The sequence below is a fragment of the Diabrotica virgifera genome, chromosome 3 (genome assembly GCF_917563875.1).
Source record: "Diabrotica virgifera virgifera chromosome 3, PGI_DIABVI_V3a".
In the NCBI taxonomy this organism is placed as follows: Eukaryota; Metazoa; Arthropoda; class Insecta; order Coleoptera; family Chrysomelidae; genus Diabrotica; species Diabrotica virgifera.
Genome location: NC_065445.1, coordinates 76,674,138 through 76,693,503, shown reverse-complemented (window position 1 = coordinate 76,693,503; position 19,366 = coordinate 76,674,138). Strand labels below are relative to the sequence as shown.

Sequence of the window (19,366 nt, the reverse complement as noted above, 5' to 3'; positions counted from 1 at the left end):
AGGGATTTGGAAAGAGGGATGCTCACACCGATAGAGGAGTAGCTATTTACATCAGAAATAGCCTGGTATGGTATCAGGTAGAGGTTGTATCTCACAATTTTGAAAATGTTGGTGTTAGAATAGGTGATACTAATATTTTCTCTTGCTATAGGAAGCGTCAGATTGAGTTACCAGATCTTGGAGAATTAGTTGCTTTAATGAATACCTCAGAGAGTGTAGTGCTAGCCGGAGACTTCAACTGCCACCACACAGCATGGGGATGCCCAGAATCCAACCGCCAAGGAGAAGCACTATTAAGACATTGCGAAGACAGAGAATGGATGATCTTCGCACCAGATGAACCAACCAGAATAAATCCAATCAGAGGACAACGAGACAACACCCTGGACCTCTTCATCACCAAGGAAGCCATTATAGAGGACACCAGGACCCACTACGAATGCAGCTCGGACCACAAACCAGTCACCGGAACCCTGACGACAACGGTGGACCTCCCAACAGTAGAACCAGAAGAAAGATGGAAATGGAAAGAAGCAAACTGGACCAACTATAGACAACAACTCAACCAATTCCAGATGAAGAGAGACTTCGAAACCACGGAAGACATAGAAGGAACGGTAGAAGACATCACCAGAAGGATCAAACAAGCCATGGAAGACCACATCCCAAAGGAAAGGACCAACCACAAAGGGATAGTCGTACCAGCTGAAGTCCAGGACATCATCAAAGACAGAAACAGAGCCAGACGAACCTACCAAAGAACCAGGAGGGAAGAATACAAGACATATGCTGACGAACTATCAACGGAGATAAGACTACGACTCAGCACCCTCAACGAAGCAAAGTGGCACAGCCTCATCCGAAAAGCAGAAGAAAACCACGGCAACGTATGGAAGATGATCAAATCCAAGAAGAGAGGAAAACAGAGAATGCCACAAATCATAGACGAAGAGGGAATCCACTTCGAAGCACAAGGAAAGGTAGACGCCATAGCTAGAAGGCTAGCCGCCATCCATGGACAGAACAGGGAAATGTCGGACCCGAGGACCATCCGTCAAGTCAACAGAGAGTACGAGAGAATCACAGCAAGAGACGAGTTCCAACTTGAAGATGAAGACCAACTACACCCACAGGAAGTCATCAAAATCATTAAAAAGCTCAAAGGTTCCAGAGCCCCAGGCCAAGAAGGAATTCACAACATAGTCCTCAAGGAACTACCAAGGAAGATGATGGTCCAACTGTTCTACATCTTCCGGTTCTGTCTGCAAAAAGCCCACTTCCCGAACAACTGGAAGCATGCCAAGACGATACCTCTCCTAAAGCCAAAGAAGGATGGAAGATGACCAGAAAACTACAGGCCAATATCCCTCCTGGAACCATTGGGGAAAATACTGGAGAAGATCATTTTCAAGCGACTGATGAAACACGCAGAAAGAAGAAGAGTTATCCAAGACGACCAATTTGGATTCCGAAAAGGAAGGAACTGCGAACTACAACTAGCCAGAGTAGTCAGCGACGCCAAAATCCAGTTCAACAGGAACAACAAAACAGCAATGGCCATCTTGGACATCGAGAAAGCCTACGACACAGTCTGGAAAAAAGCACTAATCTTCAAGATGAACAGGGCTGGTTTACCTCATTACATTACTAATATTTGTAACAGTTACCTTAGTAATAGAACATTTCAGGTCTCTGCCGACAGAAAGATGTCTAGGATGCAAGAAGTCCAGGAGGGGATGCCACAAGGCAGCATTTTATCCCCAGCTTTATATAATATTTTCGTTTCAGATATGCCAACGGACGCCAGAACTAATACTGCTTTGTATGCGGATGATACAGCCATTTATACATCAGGAAAGGACGAGGGGAGGATAATCGAAAGATTAGAAGACCACCTAGAAAGGATCCACCAATTCACGGACAAATGGAAAATAAGGATCAACAGGGAAAAGACGCAGTACACCATCTTCACGAAGAACAACCTGCCAGCTCCACCACTAACAATGAGAGACAACATCATCCAGGCCAGCCCATCCATCAAATACCTAGGCGTCCACCTGGATAAGGGGCTGACATTTCATACGCATACAAAGCAAATTAAATCCAGGGCAGCTCAGGTAAAAAGACTGATACAACCTTTTATTTACAGGACATCTCCACTCTCCAGGAAAAAGAAGATACAACTGTACCAGGCATACGTACGACCAGTGATGTTGTATGCCGCACCAATCTGGAGTTCCACGGCCGAAACCAACTGGAGAAGACTGGAAAGGACCGAAACATCATGCTACAGACTCATCGAGGGATCATCATGGCAGGACCGGATCAGCAACGAGACAATCAAGGACAGACTGCAATACACCCCACTAAGAGAAGTCGCCGTGAACAGGACCAGGCACTTCTTCAACACAGCCACCAGAAGACTCAGGAAAACCAGAAACATCCTCGCAGACAACCAGGCCCAGAGGATGTTTCGAGAAAAACACCGACTGATCGACTGGGCGATCAACAACTAGGATAAGAACCGGACCAGGGAAGTAGGCACTTAGCCGGAAAAAGTGCCTACAGAAGAAGACGAGGACGCCACCCACAGCCAGGACCAAGAACCGACCAAGGAGACAGCCAAGAGGGGATGGTGCTACGCGGAACATCCATGAAGAAAGAAGGCTAAAATATCTTAAGTTTATAATCTGTAATTATTAATGGCAATAAATGTTTTTATTTTTATTTTTTATTTTTTTATTTTATACTTTTTAAAATATAAACAATTTTCATTAAACTACTGTTTGGTTTTGCGGCTTTAGTAAGTACCCCAAAAGTAAGCAAGCATTATCGCATTTTTTAACAGTCAAAAATTCTACCCTCGTTTTTCTTAATTAAATCAGTTCTTCAGTTAAATAGGTTTTTCAGGTTCACTGTAGATGGACTGATAAGTCCAAAAACGTTCGTCCTGAATAATTATTAATGAAATCCACTTGGATTTTTAATTTTTAATTAAGTTACTTATACCAATTACGACAGGAGTTTTTACTTCAATGTTAAATTTTTTTAACTATATTGTATACAGCCAACTCCCAGAAACTATCCCGTTTTAATTAATAATAATTACAGTCTTTCTAACTATATAAGCATTAATCTTCTAATTATATATTTATATGGACCTTCACTCTGGTTAAAGAATAGGTCACTCAAATACTATGGGCTCTTTTAATCCTTTTCACGCGGTGGATTAGTCCGCAGTTTCCTTTAGGTCGTCGTTCATATGTAGGTTGTGATGTTTTGCATTCTCTACTATCTTCTTTCACTCTATCCGGTCCTGAATATTTTCTCTCCAGTTTACAATTTCCATCTTTGATATATCGTCTAGCAGTTGATCTTCCCATCTTATTTTTGGTCTTCCTTTTGGTCTATTTTTTACTGGTTTCCAGTTCATTATCTTCCTGATCAGTTCTTCTACCTTTGTGTGTAGAATTACAACGATTACTTACAAACATAAATATTGCTTGCCACAATTATGGCATAAACATTAATATCAAAAAAACCAAGTATATGGTCTTCAGTAAAATCATGACACAACCAGCACATATTAGTATAAACGGCATTCAAATTGAAAAAGTATTAAGTTACAAATACTTGGGAACTTTAATAAACGAAACTGGAGACCAAAACAATGAAATAAAAAGACGTATCGAAATTGCCAGGGCCACCTTCATAAAGATGAGAAAATTCTTCTGCAACAGAGATATAAGCATCCCTCTACGATTAAGAATGCTAAAAGGCTACGTATTTAACACGCTACTATACGGTGTAGAGGCCTGGACTCTCAAACAGACCAACATAAAAAATATTGAAAGTTTCGAGATGTGGTGTTACCGTCGAATGCTGAAGATAAGTTGGTTTGAAAGAATCACAAATCTTGAAGTAATACGAAGGATAGGAAGAGACCCAGAAATTTTGTTAACGATAAAACGAAGAAAACTCGAGTATTTGGGTCACCTGATGAGAGGTCATAAATACGCATTACTTCAAAATATAATGCAAGGAAAAATAGAAGGAAAACGGAATATAGGCCGTAGAAGAACGTCATGGATGCGGAATTTGAGAGAGTGGTTTGGCTGCACCACTAATGAACTTTTTAGGTCAGCTGTAAACAAAGTCAGGGTAGCCTTGATGATTTCCAATCTCCGATAGGAGTGGCACAAGAAGAATAAGAACCTTTGTGTGTGCCCAAACCATCGGAGCCTTTGTGCTTTAATGAATTTTACTATATCTTCTCATTCAGTTATATTTATTATTTCATGGTTCATCAGCTTTCTATATTCCCCTGTTTCTGTCTTCACTGGGCCATGTATTCTTCTCATAATTTTTCTCTCAATGATTCTTAACTTTTCTTCGTATTTTTTCGTAAGTCACATTACTTCTGCTCCATAGGCTATCACTGGTCTAATTTCTGCTATATATATTTTTGATTTTGTTTTTTTGCTCAGGTTTTTGTCCTTGAGTAGTCGGTGATATTTCCAATATACTCTATTACCTGGTTTAATTCTTTCGTTTATCTCTATACTCCTTCCGTTTTTGCCGTCCACCATCACCCCAGGTATTTGAAGCAATCTACTCCCTGAAGTGTATTTTCACCTATCTTTATTTTTGTTATTCTGTTTATATTGTCCCTTGTGCTTATAAGGTATTTTGTTTTATTCTGATTGATTATTAATCCTCTCTTCTTTGCTTCTCTTACCAGGGCTAAAAGTGCCTCTTCTAGTCTTTTTTATCTCGTGCTACCAGTCCCAGGTCATCCGCATATCCTATAATCTGTGTTGAGCTTTGAATAATTGTCATTTTCATCCCTGTGTCCCTAATTACCCCTTCCTTCCGTAATCTTCTAATTACAATTCTGAAATTGGCCACCAAAGTGATAACTAAAGAAATAAATAGTCTCACAACATCAGCAGATAAACAATAAGGTTTTAGATCTGGACCGTATACATAAGCTGTATGTTTTATGCGAACAACATTAGTAAAATCTATTAGTATAGTTCTGCAAGCAAACTAAGAGAGTCATTAATATTCAGCTCCGCGGGGTGCTATTGATGAAAATGTGTAATTAAACAAACAAGGGATCATTCCATAAAACAGGCAGATCCCTTGTTGATAGAATTCCACGCTTTGAAGAATCAAGAAGAATTTCTCTTTCTGCAAGTTTTCTTGCAGACCTTTATACCTACGGAAAGACTGATGGAATTCAGCTGGAAGATGTTCTCAAATTATTACGTAATAGGGAAATTTCTCAGAACTTACTCAGAACAATTCAAAACATTTACACATAAAACGAAATTAAATCGCCAATAAATGCGGAATTGGAAAAGCTGGACAGCTGGATTGATTCTCTCTATTGATCTCTGCTCGTGACTCTAAGCAAATTTCATCATAGGGCGCGTTAACCAGATGCAAACGTTGGCAATCAGTTTGCGCTTTATACTTCTGAACGACTTGCTAACGTCAAACATGTTTGGAAAGCGGTCGCCATTTTTGCAAGCATAAAATATTTAAGTTGAACTTTGCAAACGTGTTGAATATTGAAAAAATATGGCGGGAATTTAAATTGTATATATTATAGAATATATTTATAAGGGTTTTATATATAAAATAACGGCTACTAAAGACATTCAGCTACGTTATTATCTATTAAATCCATTTTCTTTTTTCCTTTAATAAAAAAAAAATAATTTCAAAAAAAATTTTAAATAGAAAATTTATTTTAGGTTACGTTCAAACCAAGCAAGCAAAATGTCAAATTTTAACCTAAACAACCAATCGTTCAGCTCGCTGTCAACAAGTTTAAGAATCAAAGCGCAAACAGTTGTGAACGTGTTTGCATCTGGTGAACGCAGTCATAGTTTGCTCCACAGTCTACATCCCTTGATCTCCCTATATATCATAATAATATTGCTTTTACAGCCCTAGTTTATATAAGAGTAGTTTTATGTGTTGACAACTTCGACTTTCTACTAAGCTGTCAGTAAATTTTTCAGTATTTGATTCCGAGTCCTTTCCGTTTATTTTGACATGGGAAAAGGACGAAACTTGAAATTTTTTTAAAATACTACTTCGTCCTGTTGTTCTATAGGTCATTTTCTGTTTGTTTCTTTCAGCTCTTTGTCCATTCCTTCACTTCAACTTTTTTCCGGTCTATCTCGTTTTCTCTTTCCTTGTAGTTGTCATTTTAGTATTTCCTTTGGTATTCGTTGTTCATATATTGTTTGTATATGACCGAACGAGATAAGTTGTTTTGTCGATAAGTTATATGCGATTGTTTGTTTAATTTCCATTATTTCTCTAATGCGTTCGTTGGTCATCTTTTCTGTTCTAGATCTGCATGTTACTCTTCTCCAAAAATCCATTTCCGTTACGCCCAGCGTTGCCAGTATTTTTCTTTCAGTTGCCGTACTTTACAGCTGTATAGAGTGATACTTTTCACCATAGTCTCATATATTATCCTGTTTTTAATATCTTTGGTAATGAATTGGTTCCATAAAATACTGTAACATTCTGACGGCCTTTCTACCTGCCTTATTTCTTTCTCTTATGGCTTTGTCTAATGTTCCATCGTGCAAAATATTGATACCTATATATAATTTGTAGCCATAGCAGTGCTTTTATAGTGGTGTTGTATAATATAATATTTTTTTTATATGTTTAAATCTACAAGTATTATGTTTTCTTTTTATTCACTTCTAGACCCCATTATATCCTATATTCTTCAATTAATTTTCGATCCACATATTTTAAATCGTCATAATCTTAAGGGGAAAGGCGTAAAATGCAAAATTTTGACGCCTGTCAAAATTTCCAATGTGCTTTAAATGTATTCAGTTTTATCGAATCCTGAGAAACCTAATAACTATTTTTGAAAAATTTAAACGCAGGATGAAAGACTACTTTGTTGCCAAGGGCCTAAAGTTCCTTAAAATAAATAAAAAGTTTCTTTTGAATGAAATATTTGAAATTAAAAATCATACTAAATTTTCTCTTTTATTTTCACCCCTGTAAATTATTAAAATAAACATCATAGAAGTTTTCAGGGACTTTCTACTTTCTGCCCTTATTAATAACGTAATCTTTCATTCTGCGTTTCAATTATTCAAAAGTATTTATTAGTTTTCTCAGGATTCGAAAAAAATTAATACATTTAAAACACATTGAAAATTTTGACAGGCGTCAAATTTTTGCATTTTGCACTTTTCCCCTTCATTACTTGATCGTCTGCGCAGTTAAGCGTATATACCTTAATGTTGGAGAGTTGTATCCCCATTGTTTTACATATTTTTTTCCATCTTTTTATAGTCCAAGTAATGAAGCTTAAAATAGGATAAAACCTCGCAATTTTTACAGAACGTATCGATTTGCTTCAAAATTTGAGAATAAGTAGTGGATAGTCCAAGGATCAAAATCTATATGATTCCGAAAGGTGCTTTTACCATGGGGGTGGTTGCCACCCCATGTCGGGGGTGGAAGTTTTTTATTATATTTTGACCGCAAAAGTTGGTAAAAACATTCATTCTAATCAAAAAACGGTCTATACATTTTTTTGATAAAATTAATAGTTTTCGATTTATGCGCTATCGAAAGTGTTAGTTTTATATCGGAAAAATCAATGTTTTTAATAAATTTTCTGCTAATAACTCCAAAAGTTTTCGTTTTATCAAAACAACTTTTCTTAACAAAAATGTACCTTTTAAAAAAATAAACAAAACCATTTTTTTTTTAATTTTCTTTAGACCAATAGCAATCGAGCTATACTTTATTATATGCTAGCTCTTCTTCGTCATATGCTAAATATTGTAGTTTCAAAGGCAAACGGCGGGAAAACTGCATTTTTCGAGGATAACTTGTTCAAACTAATTTAAAGTATTTAAAAGTATCTATCTCCAGAAATAAAAAAGAGTCTCTAGCTCAAAAATTAAGTGACAATGAAAACAATGTGAGTCCCTATTTTTTTTCAGCGAAAAAGTGATCGGAAGGAACCTCCCAATCACCACCCTAATTAAAATTAGTCATTGAGCTTATGTGGTCTTCTTTACTTATGTATTAGTAATAGGTTCTAGAAATTTGACCGGTTTAGAATGATTAGTTTTTAAAAAAATGGAGTTAAAATCGAATAACAAAGTTTTGTAGTAAAAAAAGGCATTCCCTTCAGAATAAAAAGATTACGATCAGAGATACGAAAAAATATTTAAATATAAAATTGTAGCTTATTTAATTTCTAAGAACCTGGTTTGCAAAAAGTTTTACTACGGCAAAAATTGAGTGAGCTATTGACAACTAAATCTTATAATAACACGCAAAAATCACCTTTACCAACCCTTTCAAAGTAACCTCTTATAGATCTTGTAAAAACCTATAAAATTCCATTTTACCAAACTTTATAAGATAAAAAATAAAAAAGTTACGGTTAAAAAATCAATATATTAAAAAAAAAAGGAGAAATCCAATTGGAAGCACAATAATGTAAGTTAGCGGTATTTTTAGTTATTGGCCTTATTCATTCTTCTTTATTTGCGTATTATTAATAGATTCTAAAAGTTTGACTGGCTTAGAATGATTATTTTTTTAAAAACTGGAGTTAAAAGCGAAAAACGAATTTTTGTAGTTTGGTAAAAAATGCCATTTTCTTCAGAATAGAAAGATTAGCATCAAAGATACGAAAAAATGTTTAAATATGAAATTGTAGCTTATTTAATTCCCAAGAACTTGTTTTGAAAAAAAATTTTTTACGGCAAAAATTGAGTGAATCGTAAATGAGTATTATCGAAAAACATTGATTTTTTCGATATTAAACTAACTCTTTCGATAGCGAATAAATCGAAAACTATTAATTTTATCAAAAAAATGTATAAAACATTTTTTGCTTAGAATGAATTTTTTATCGACTTCTGCGGTCAAAATATAATAAAAAATTTCCACCCCAGGATGGGGTGGCAAACACCCCCATGGTAAAAGCGCCTTTCAAGATCATATGGATTTTGATTCTTGGACTATCCACTACTTATTCTCAATTTTTTAAGCAAATCGATCCATTCTGTAAAAATTGCGAGGCGAAAAGCTTCGGTTCCTGGACTATTAAAGCACTTTCGAGTTTCGAGATATATTTTAAATAAAGTGGGGAACAGGCAACATTCTTGTTTGAATCCCTTCAGTCCACCTTCAGAAAACATTATTTTTGTTATGGCTTGATTGTATAGTAGGTACTTTAACGGCAAAAAACAACTTAAAATTATTTTATTAAACTTAGTGATATCATTTTTTTGGTCCGAAAATTGATTTTTCAGTGTCATTTTTATTTGATTTGCTGTTATTTAAACTGAAAATGAGGCAAAGATTCAGAGTCAGAAAATGGAAAAACAACCGAAGAAAGAGAATACACTTGTTGGATAGCTAAACGATGAAAACTTTATAGATATAGAAGAAAATATTTAGCAATATTTTGTTAGAGTTTCAGTTAAAATAAATTCAGTTAGTTCAAATTTCAGGTAAAATTGGAAAACCGTTTTAAATTGAAATTGTTTGTTTTTAAATATAATTTAATCTTAAAAATGAATTACTATTTATTTATTAGAACATACACCTAAACAAAAAAGGTTAATCTGAAAAATTTATTCCATATACTTAAAATTCGAGGTTTGTCAATCACTCAACTGTAACAGATATTATTATTGTAAATACAAAAAAACAAATCTCTCATAACAAAGGTCTCATAATATCGCAATAATGTTCGACAGAATAAGGAAGTCTTGCGCAAACACAGAAAAACAAGGTGCTCAAGATTTACTATAAAAGTTAAAAACGGTTTACTTGAGGATTATAGATCCAACGAGTTGTTCAACAGCACAACAAATATTTTTTAATATTTTAGAAAGACTTTTAAAAAATTATTCAAAATGTTTAAATTGTTAGTAGTTTGTGCTGTAGTGTCGATAGCTTATGCTAAACCAGGCGGTTTGGGAATTGGGGGTTACGGGGGATACGGTGGATATGGCGGATATGGTGGATATGGGGGATATGGAGGTTATGGAGGACATTATGGGTTAGCTCCAGCTACAAGTTACAGGTAATTTTTGTATTTATCTTAAAAATATAATAAAATTTACTACCAGTTAAATACTCCTTAAGTACTCCTTATCTAACATGTGTATAAAAATTAAAAATATATTGAACGAAATTTTATTTTTAATTCCACAAAATATTTTTGGTTTGTAGAATTTAATTCTATATTCTGAAAATATCTTAATATAATCAAAATCATATTGATTATATGAAGCAAATTGTATTTAATGGCAAAAATTATTATTCCTGTTTAATACTTTGCAGTGATGTGCCAATGAATTTTGAATCCGTTTCCTCTATCTTTTTTAAATTTCTCTACCTTATTTTTCACAGCTGTTTTAGTTTTCCTACATCTCCTTTTTTATTCTTTTAGCTATTATTCGTTTTTTATCTTAGAAAATTTTATTTTTAATTCTACAAAATATTTTTGGTATTGAGAAATTATTTCTGTATGCCAAAAATATCTTAATAGAATCAAAATTATTTGATTGTAACAGGCAAAACGTGTTTATTGGCCAAAATTTATATTCCTGTTTAATACTTTGGAATGATGTGACAATAAATTATTAATTTTGAATCCCTTTTCTTTATCTTCTTTAAATTTCTCTACGTGTGTATAATGCAGTTTTCCTAGGTCCTCCTTTTTTTATTCTGTTAACTTTTATTCGTTTTTTATGTTATCTCTTTTGACTATTATTTATAGACTAATAAATTGTGGACTATATAAATTGTTTTTTTTTCTTTCAATGAATTCCAAATTTAGTTTTTCAAAAATGTGTTATGATAAACTCAAATCACTAATATAATCCCGACAACTAATCTAGGTTTTTCGTATTGTTCTTCTACCGCAGTCATGTTAAAAGTTGTAATTTTATTTTAGCCAATATAGTGGTAACGATTTTCTTTTATTTAGTTTTAAATTTTTTTTATTTTTCCCATTTTTCCGAATTTTATTTTTGATTTATTTTTCCGTTCTTTTAAGATGTCAACGTTGCATATCCTCTCCACTTTTCGTATTTCTTACTTAATTTGAACATAAAATAATATTGTTCTTTCGTTTTTACGAAACCTGCTTTTCTTATTTTTGCGTGCCGTCATTTCTTATTTTCCGTGTCGATAAAAATATAGGTATATAAGATGTGGTCTTTGTGGAAGAATTAAAAACTATGATGTTTCGATAGTTTCACAGGCTAGATATATTAAATCTTTCCTGTTAATTTTTACCACTTTTTTAAGAGCGTAGGAGCAAAATTTCGGTCCAATGCTTTTTAAATGCAGTCATTTTTTTAGAATTCTGAGAAAACTAATAAGTAGTTTTGAAAAATTTAAACGCAGAATGAAAGACTACAATATTACCAAGGGTCAAAAATCGAAAATCTCTGAAAACTTCTATAATGCTTATTTTAATAAGTTATAGGGGTGAAAGGATAGAAAATTTAGTTTGATTTTTAATTTCAAATATTTCATTCAAAAAAAAACTTTTTGTTTATTTTAAGGGAGGTAATCATGTAATCTTTCATTCTCCGTTTAAATTTTTCAAAAATATTTATTAGTTTGCTGAGGATTCGAAAAAAATAAATGCATTTAAATAGTAATGGATTTTGCGCCCCTTAAGCAAGTTGCATTGCTTTTAGAATCACGATCTTACCAAATGCTGCATATCACAAATGCTTCCTTATACCTAATTATTTCTGGTTTCATTATATTAATATGTCCGAACCAGAACATTTGCATCTGTTTAATGTACTCCCTAATAGGTTTCTGGTTTATCCTTTGTTTGGTATCTTCACATATTATACTTCCTATTTTCTTTTTTAGCACATTTTTCGCAAATGATGTATTGAGGAAATTGTCCAGTTTTCGCTGGCGCATGTTATTATTGGCATTGTTATTATTATAGTTATTAAGGTACCAAGGGTATTATAAGGATAATAACGCTTAAGGTCAGTGGTGTATAGACCAAGGGCCTTCGGCCCGAGGTATATACGTTGACCGAAAGCGTTATTATTATAATACCCGTGGTGCCTTCAACGTTTAATGTCCGACTAAATTATTCTTTATATGCAACAAATTTGAATGAACTTTGAATTAATTAGTTTTCAAATAAGTACATTTACCAGAAATAGTCGTAACGTAATTGTGGTAACCATAGTTTTACTTAGAGTTTTATTTGTCAACTTGACAGTATTTAACTCGTTATTTAATTTTAATAGGCACTAGGGCGTTATTTTTCAATAACACGCCCTTGGGCGTTATATCGTACTTAATAGACTTCGAAATAATGTCATTATTTGCCAAATAATAGACCAGTCGGACATTAAAAAATTTTTCTCTTGACTTCTATTTTGACATCTTTGTATCCTAGTATTGTTGTATTAATTGTGTAATATAGTTGTGTAAATTTATTTCCTCTATTTGTTATTTCCGCGACTACTTTGTCATCATCAGCCACAATGCTGGACAGATATCAGTACGTTTATTTTTTTAATATTGGTCCAGTTATTCCAAAAACAATAATATTGTTTTACTTATGGTTTTCGTCTTCTTTTTGACTAACTTTCCTCGATTTGCTTCTTAATTTATATTCATCTACATTTTCATTTTTAGTATTTATTCAGTCCACCAATTCACCACCCTTTGCATTTTATTTGTGTAGTTCGTCTTCCGGTGATGTTCCGTTTTTTATTACTTTGTTTATTTTAAATTCATTTGATCTTTGGTCTCCCACTTGAACTTTTTTTCTGACTGTCTTATATGGTCTTTTTATCTTTCTAATAATTAATGTGTTAGGTACTTCTAGTTGTTGCAGACATTTCTATATTTTTCTCCTATCAATCGAATCAAAAGCTGCCTTTAGGTCAATAAAGGTCAGATGAAGGTGGTTTTTTAAACGGCAATGTCCAGTCACTATTTCAGTGACCGTTTTGATCTCTCGTTTATTGAGGTTCGTCAAATTTTTGGAGAGTTTTTTATCGCCATTTTTGGTTCCCCATATCTTTTGATCATTATTGAGTGGTTCCCCATGTCTTTCGTTCATTATTTATCAACCATTTATGAACGTCATTTTTCGTAGCATCTTTAGTGATTTCACGCCACAGAAAAGTTAAAAGCCTTAAAAGGTTTCTCTTGAGCCTTGTTTTGCCAACATATCTGCTCGTTCATTCCCATGCACCTCTTTATGACCCGGCACCCATATTAAAGACAGTTTATTGTCTACACATTTGTATATTGACCTATAGACTGTAATATTTATTTTAATTGCATGTTTGTCCAAAAACTCCTGATCCAGTAGGTACCACGGGCAGTTTTAGATCCATCAGTGAGCCATATTAAATCCTTGTTACTACACCTCTAAACTATAGAGGTGTTAATACAGTTAGTATATTAATCTATAACATATACTCCAAAATTATTAACAACAAATAAAAAAAAATACAAAATAAATGTTAATATTGGCATTATTTTCGAAAAGACGACCATCGCAGTAGTTTTTAGTTTTTTTTTGTAGTGGATCTTGAACCCATCATATTCGGCATTGCAGGCAACTAAACTTCTCTTTCTAGTTACTTGTTAATAATATAGACTTTTATTATATAGCATTAGTCTTTGGAATTCATAAATTTGCTCCCTATTTTGCTCTAAATTTCCATCGTTTTCGTAATGTTACCGGAGAACGGCAGTTCTCGCCAGTGGCGCACACCCACACCCCCCTACACGCGACACTATATATACACGAAATTTTCGATTTTCTAAATCTGACGGAATTGAAAATTGTGCCAACTCCCATCTTAAAGTTCAGGAAAAGACTTCCCATCATATGTCAACTATCCATTTTGGTCCAAGGGTGTGGATTTTACGGCCTTTTCTATTTAGGGTCTGTTATTCGTTCTCGATCCCAAAACTCCCAAAAACTTCGAAAATTTAAGTCCCACCTTTGCGGTTTATAATAGTACTGATCATTACCTTTCCAACGCATGTCTAATTTTAAAAATCGGTTATACCATTCAAAAGTTACCGAGCTCAGAATTATGACTCAATTTATATTTAAAAATGTTTGTGGATATGTATGTATGTGACTGGAATAGTTAAACCGATCTGAATTTTTGTTCTGTGTTTGAAGAGGGGGTCAGGGCCGATTTAGAACCGGTGTATTTTGTGACTTTTGACCACCCATAAGCCAGCTGTAGGACTTGGTAGGTACAAAACGGCATATTTTTTGGGGGTATATCTTCGGTTCAGGAAGAGACAGGAGAAGCTCAAATACACCAAATCAATATTGTTGAGTTAAGCTTTCAAATGGTATTTAAGCCGTCAGGATCAGACATACACACGGCTCAGTATCGCCAAAAAACTGAAAAACTAAACTTTGGAAATTTTGGTTTTTCGACAATTAATCAAAATTTCAACCTACGAATTGCGCCAATAACTAAACGTTTGTAGAAGGACTCTAGACGAATCTGACAGTGTATACCTTATATCCGGGAAAATTCTAATTTTTAAGTTATAGGCTTCATAAATATGATCAAATCTAGTTCCTATGGAAAAAACGGTTTTTCAAGCTCAATAATTCCTGTAATAGCTTCAGTTATCATACTTGACCTTAAATGGCATCAGATACTACTTGTAAATACGTTTCAAACTAAAGTTTAGTGATCAAAATCGGTTAAGCCGTTTAGAAGTTATTAAGCTACAAAAGTATAATAAAATTAACGATTATTCCCGAAATGGTTTATGTAGTTGTAGTGGTTACGACGCTAAATTTGATCTGGCAACGGGCAATCCGAGTTTATTAACCGGCCATCCCAATATTTTTTTTCAATATATTTCGAATAGAAAAAAATCTAGTGTACCTACATTCTATGGACACTAGATCATTTGGGAGATAATGCGACAAAGGCGACCATTTATAAAGCTTAACGTGTAATCGAGAAAAATTGCATTCAACTTCATACATTTAATTTATAAAAAACTTTGAAAAACTCCTGATACAAGAATAAAAAACCGCTAAACGCCGTAAAAATGAGTGGCGCATACAATATTTCAGCTACAAAAGATCTGATATAAATATTACGTGGCGCAAAAATGTATTTTCATTTTGATGCAAAATAAAATTTTAGCTTATTTTAATCGATTTTTCCATAATATTTGCTAAATTTGAAGTAAACGCGCCACAAAAGAGTTTCAAAATTCAAACTTTATCAAAGTTACACTTTTGTGGATCGTTTTACTTCAAATTTAGCAAATATTATGGAAAAATCGTTTAAAATAAAACTAAAATTTAATTTTGCATCAAAATTAAAATACATTTTCCACGCCACGTAATATTCATATCAGATCTTTTTTAGCTGGAATATTGTATGCGCCACTCATGTTTACGGCCTTTAGCGGTTTTTTTTATTCTTGTATCGATTATAAAAAGCCTATTTTTTTATATAAATGTTAGTTGGCTATTATTTCAAAAACATAAAAAATTGTTTCAGTTCCCGTATTGATTACCATTCACCAGCCATCAAAACGTACGTAGCACCTGCAGTGAGCTACCACAGTGCTCCTCTAGTATCTTCATATGGACTTGGTCACGGATATGGCGCAGGCCTAGGATATAGTAGTGGATTAGGACACGGTTATGGTCTAGGACATGGCTACGGCGGATACGGTAGTGGATACTCATTAGGAGGCTATGGTCATGGTTGGTAATTAATGTACCTCAATATTTCAACGTCTATTTTGAAGTACTCATGTGTTCATTTGTATATTTTGTAAAACGTGAAAAATAAATTATTTCGTATTTTTAATCATTATTTAATCATTTTAAAAACCACATTTACTTCGAAAATAAGAATAAAGTTAACTTTGCTTATGTTAAAATGCAAACATAAAGAAGACAACGGTTATGATCATTAGCAAGAAAAGATAACAGAAAGCCAACTCTAGGTCAATCAAACCCCTGTAGAAAGAGTGGCGCACTACAACTACCTCGGCGCAATAATAAATGAAGAATGGACCAACAACCAGGAGATAAAAGCACGTTTGATAAAACTAGACCCACCTTCAACAGGATGAGGGCTTTCTTCAAGAACCACAACTTCTCTTTTGTGGTATAAAAGTAATAATGCTCCGATGCTACTATTCTTCTTCTACGGCACTACAGCCCAAATTGAGCCTTGGCCTCCTTTATTTTTTGCCTCCACCCTTGCCTGTCTGTGGCTGCTCTTCTCCATACACGGACTCCTAAAAGGGCTTGTGTGTCGCTGTTTACTGTGTCTTCCCAGCGCTTTCGTGGCTTCCCAACCGGTCTCTTTCCTTGCATTCTAGCATTCAGTGCTCGTTTTGGTAGCCTATCCTCTCCCATTCTTATCACATGTCCGGCCCATTGCAATCTTTGTAATCTAATGAAGTCTGACAGGGGCGTTTCCTTATAAAGTTGATAAAGCTCGTTGTTGTATCGACTTCTGAAGATTCCGTAGCCGATGCTACTATGCTCTGGGCTAATTAGCAAAATACAAGGAAAAATTATTTACCAGCAATTTTATTGCTGGAATGGAATCTTATGATTGTATATTAATAATATAGGTATGCAAAGTCCGCAGATAGTGTGCTACTTTTTTTATAAACAAAATTCCCCCCGAAAATCGTGACTTTTCAATTTTTGCTCTATAACTCCAAAGGTTTTAACTTTAGGGGAGAGTTGGACAAAACGGGATACCATTCTTGTTTACTTTTGCTACGGAAAATATGTTAAAGAAATTATCATAATATTATTTTTTATAGGTATAACATTTATTGCAGCACACAAAACACATACTTTTAGCTATTTTTAATAACTGGAAAATAGTAAAAAAAAATTATTAAAGTCCTACACATCCCGTTTTATCCAACCACGGTTGGATAAAACGAAATAGGTATATAATATTTAATTTTTTGTATAAAATTATCTAAAACTTAATTTATGTCTAAATTAAGTAGGCATTAAACTGTATAGTAAAATTTACTCTTGAAAGAATAATATCTTCAGTAGTCAGAAACTTAAAAATAGGCGTTTTTTATGTTTTATGGCAAAATGGGAAATAAGACCTTTTATTTAGGACTGGGTACGTATATCAGAACAAAAGTCACATAAAAATATGTTGTTCTTCTCTGCGGTATGATAAAACGCTTCATACCTCTATTTAAAAAATTAATAGGCCAACAAATAAATAGGTAGATAAAACGGGACATAAGAAACTGTATCCCATTTTATCCAACTTATAAGTGTCCCGTTTTGTCCAACTCCGACATTTTTCAAAACATAAGTGGCTGCTGCCTAAATGTGAAATTAAAATTAGGTAGACTACACATGAGAATATTCGTTAATGACTGCTTAATTAAATGTAATAGTCACCGGAATTATATTTTTATATATGTAGGCAGTATAATGTAGAAAACAACGCACTTAAAAGTACAAAGTATCAAAAAAATAGAGTCAAACAATTCTAAACACAACAACTTTTCATCAAATAGTGGCATCGAGGTAAAACGAACTGAGAATGTTAAAATGACGACTGATAACAAGTTTCCGTCGTTGTCCGATTGATAGCACCACTAGTTGGGTCTCTAGGCTAGGTATCCCGTTTTATCCGACTATCCCGTTTTATCCAACTCTCCCCTACACCAAAAACACCCAAATAAAAATTCACCGCAATTAAATTCTGCATAGAGGCGTTTTTTTGCCGATTTACTTCGACGAAAATTTTCTCTGGAAAATGCGGGTTTTGCCAACAAAATCTAATTTTCAACTAAAATTTTAGATACGTAATTGTTTATCAATAATTGAATAACTTGGTAATATAAAAGCTCTTTTCGTATAGATTATAATTCCAGAAGCCGATGGAAATTGAATGAACAGTTTAGCAACAATTGAATTGTTAATTAAAAATTTACGGTCGCCATAATAACCACAATAATTATGATACATAAGAATAACTACGATTTTTGGATAAAATGACACTGTACCTACCTATCTAATTTACTTTACAGAATTGAAATTGGACTATTTAAGCGGCCTCTGGAATATTTTAAAATTATAAACAATCTTTTGACTTATAATCAAATAGAATATCTCGGGAAATATTAAATTAAATTAAATCATGAAAACGGTATTGGAAAAAAAGCGACAGGGCCTCGATTTTTGAACCTTCGCTACGTTATCGAACGTATTCGTTTCATATCTGTTTAGTATATGAAGCGAATACGTTCGATAACGAAGTGAAGGGTCAAAAATCGATTCCTTGGATGCTTTCTTAAAAAAAAAACGTTTAATTGTGATAAGTGGTTCCTGAGATACAACCGCTCAAAGTTGACCGGCATTTACGGCAAAGATATAAACAATAAGATCATAATTTTCAAACCATCACCTGTTTACTTTGGTCCTCTTTCTCCACACCAATTTTCATAAATTTTAAAATACTCATAACATATATTATTATGATAAAAACTATCGGTATTACGAGTGAAAATTGCCAAAAATAGAAAAATTCCAATCAAAAATTAGGTTGGAGAAAATGTAATCTCAAAGTTCAAAATCGCTATACGTTAAAAATGCATTTTCTCCGCTTTCCATGAAGCAATTCTCTTCATTCTTTTTTTGTTCCCAAGTAACTCGAGTAGAGCCATCTAACTAACTAATTATTAGATGTCAATCTTGCTTTTGTTTGGTTATAATAGATTAATTTATTTATAAGAAAAGAAAACTACATATTTTTTCCAGTTCTAGACTTTTTTTAGATAAATTTACTACAAGTGTACCTTTTAACGTTAAAAACACAAATATTCTCATTTGAAAGCTGTATAATTATACAAACAATTTTTATTTAAACAAATTAAAAAATATTGTTATAATAAATAAATAAATTTATTATAACAAAACAAAAGCAACTTTGACATTTAATAATGCGTTAGTTAGATGGCTCTACTAGAGTTACTTGGGAACAAAAAAAAAGAATGAAGAAAATTGCTCCATGGGAAGCCGAAAAAATGCATTTTTTTAACGTACACCGATTTTGAACTTTGAGATTACATTTTCTCCAACCTAATTTTGGATTGGAATTTTGCTGTTTTTGTCAATTTTCACTCGTAATATCGATAGTTTTTATTATAATAATATATGTTATGAGTAGTTTAAAGATATGAAAATTGGTGTGGAGAAAGAGCACCAAAATAAACAGGTTAAAATTATGATCCTGTTGTTTATATCTTTGCCGTAAATGCCGGTCAAATTTGACCG

At 33.4% G+C, this 19,366-nt stretch overlaps 1 protein-coding gene across 1 annotated transcript; it reads left to right on the top strand.

Annotated features, from left to right (window-relative positions):
• Positions 1-9,852: 9,852 nt before the first annotated feature.
• On the top strand, positions 9,853-15,899 carry LOC114344658 (keratin-associated protein 6-2-like). The gene is made up of 2 exons (XM_028295486.2): positions 9,853-10,108; positions 15,585-15,899. The coding sequence occupies exons 1-2, from the start codon at positions 9,939-9,941 to the stop codon at positions 15,799-15,801; spliced, it is 387 nt and encodes a 128-aa protein (XP_028151287.1). The 5' UTR covers positions 9,853-9,938; the 3' UTR covers positions 15,802-15,899.
• Positions 15,900-19,366: the final 3,467 nt, after the last annotated feature.

Excerpts from the sequence above, each read along its gene's own strand:
- LOC114344658 (XM_028295486.2), top strand. The coding sequence starts at position 9,939 with ATGTTTAAATTGTTAGTAGTTTGTGCTGTAGTGTCGATAGCTTATGCT. Across the intron at positions 10,109-15,584 it reads GCTCCAGCTACAAGTTACAG|TTCCCGTATTGATTACCATT; the intron begins GTAATTTTTGTA and ends AAATTGTTTCAG.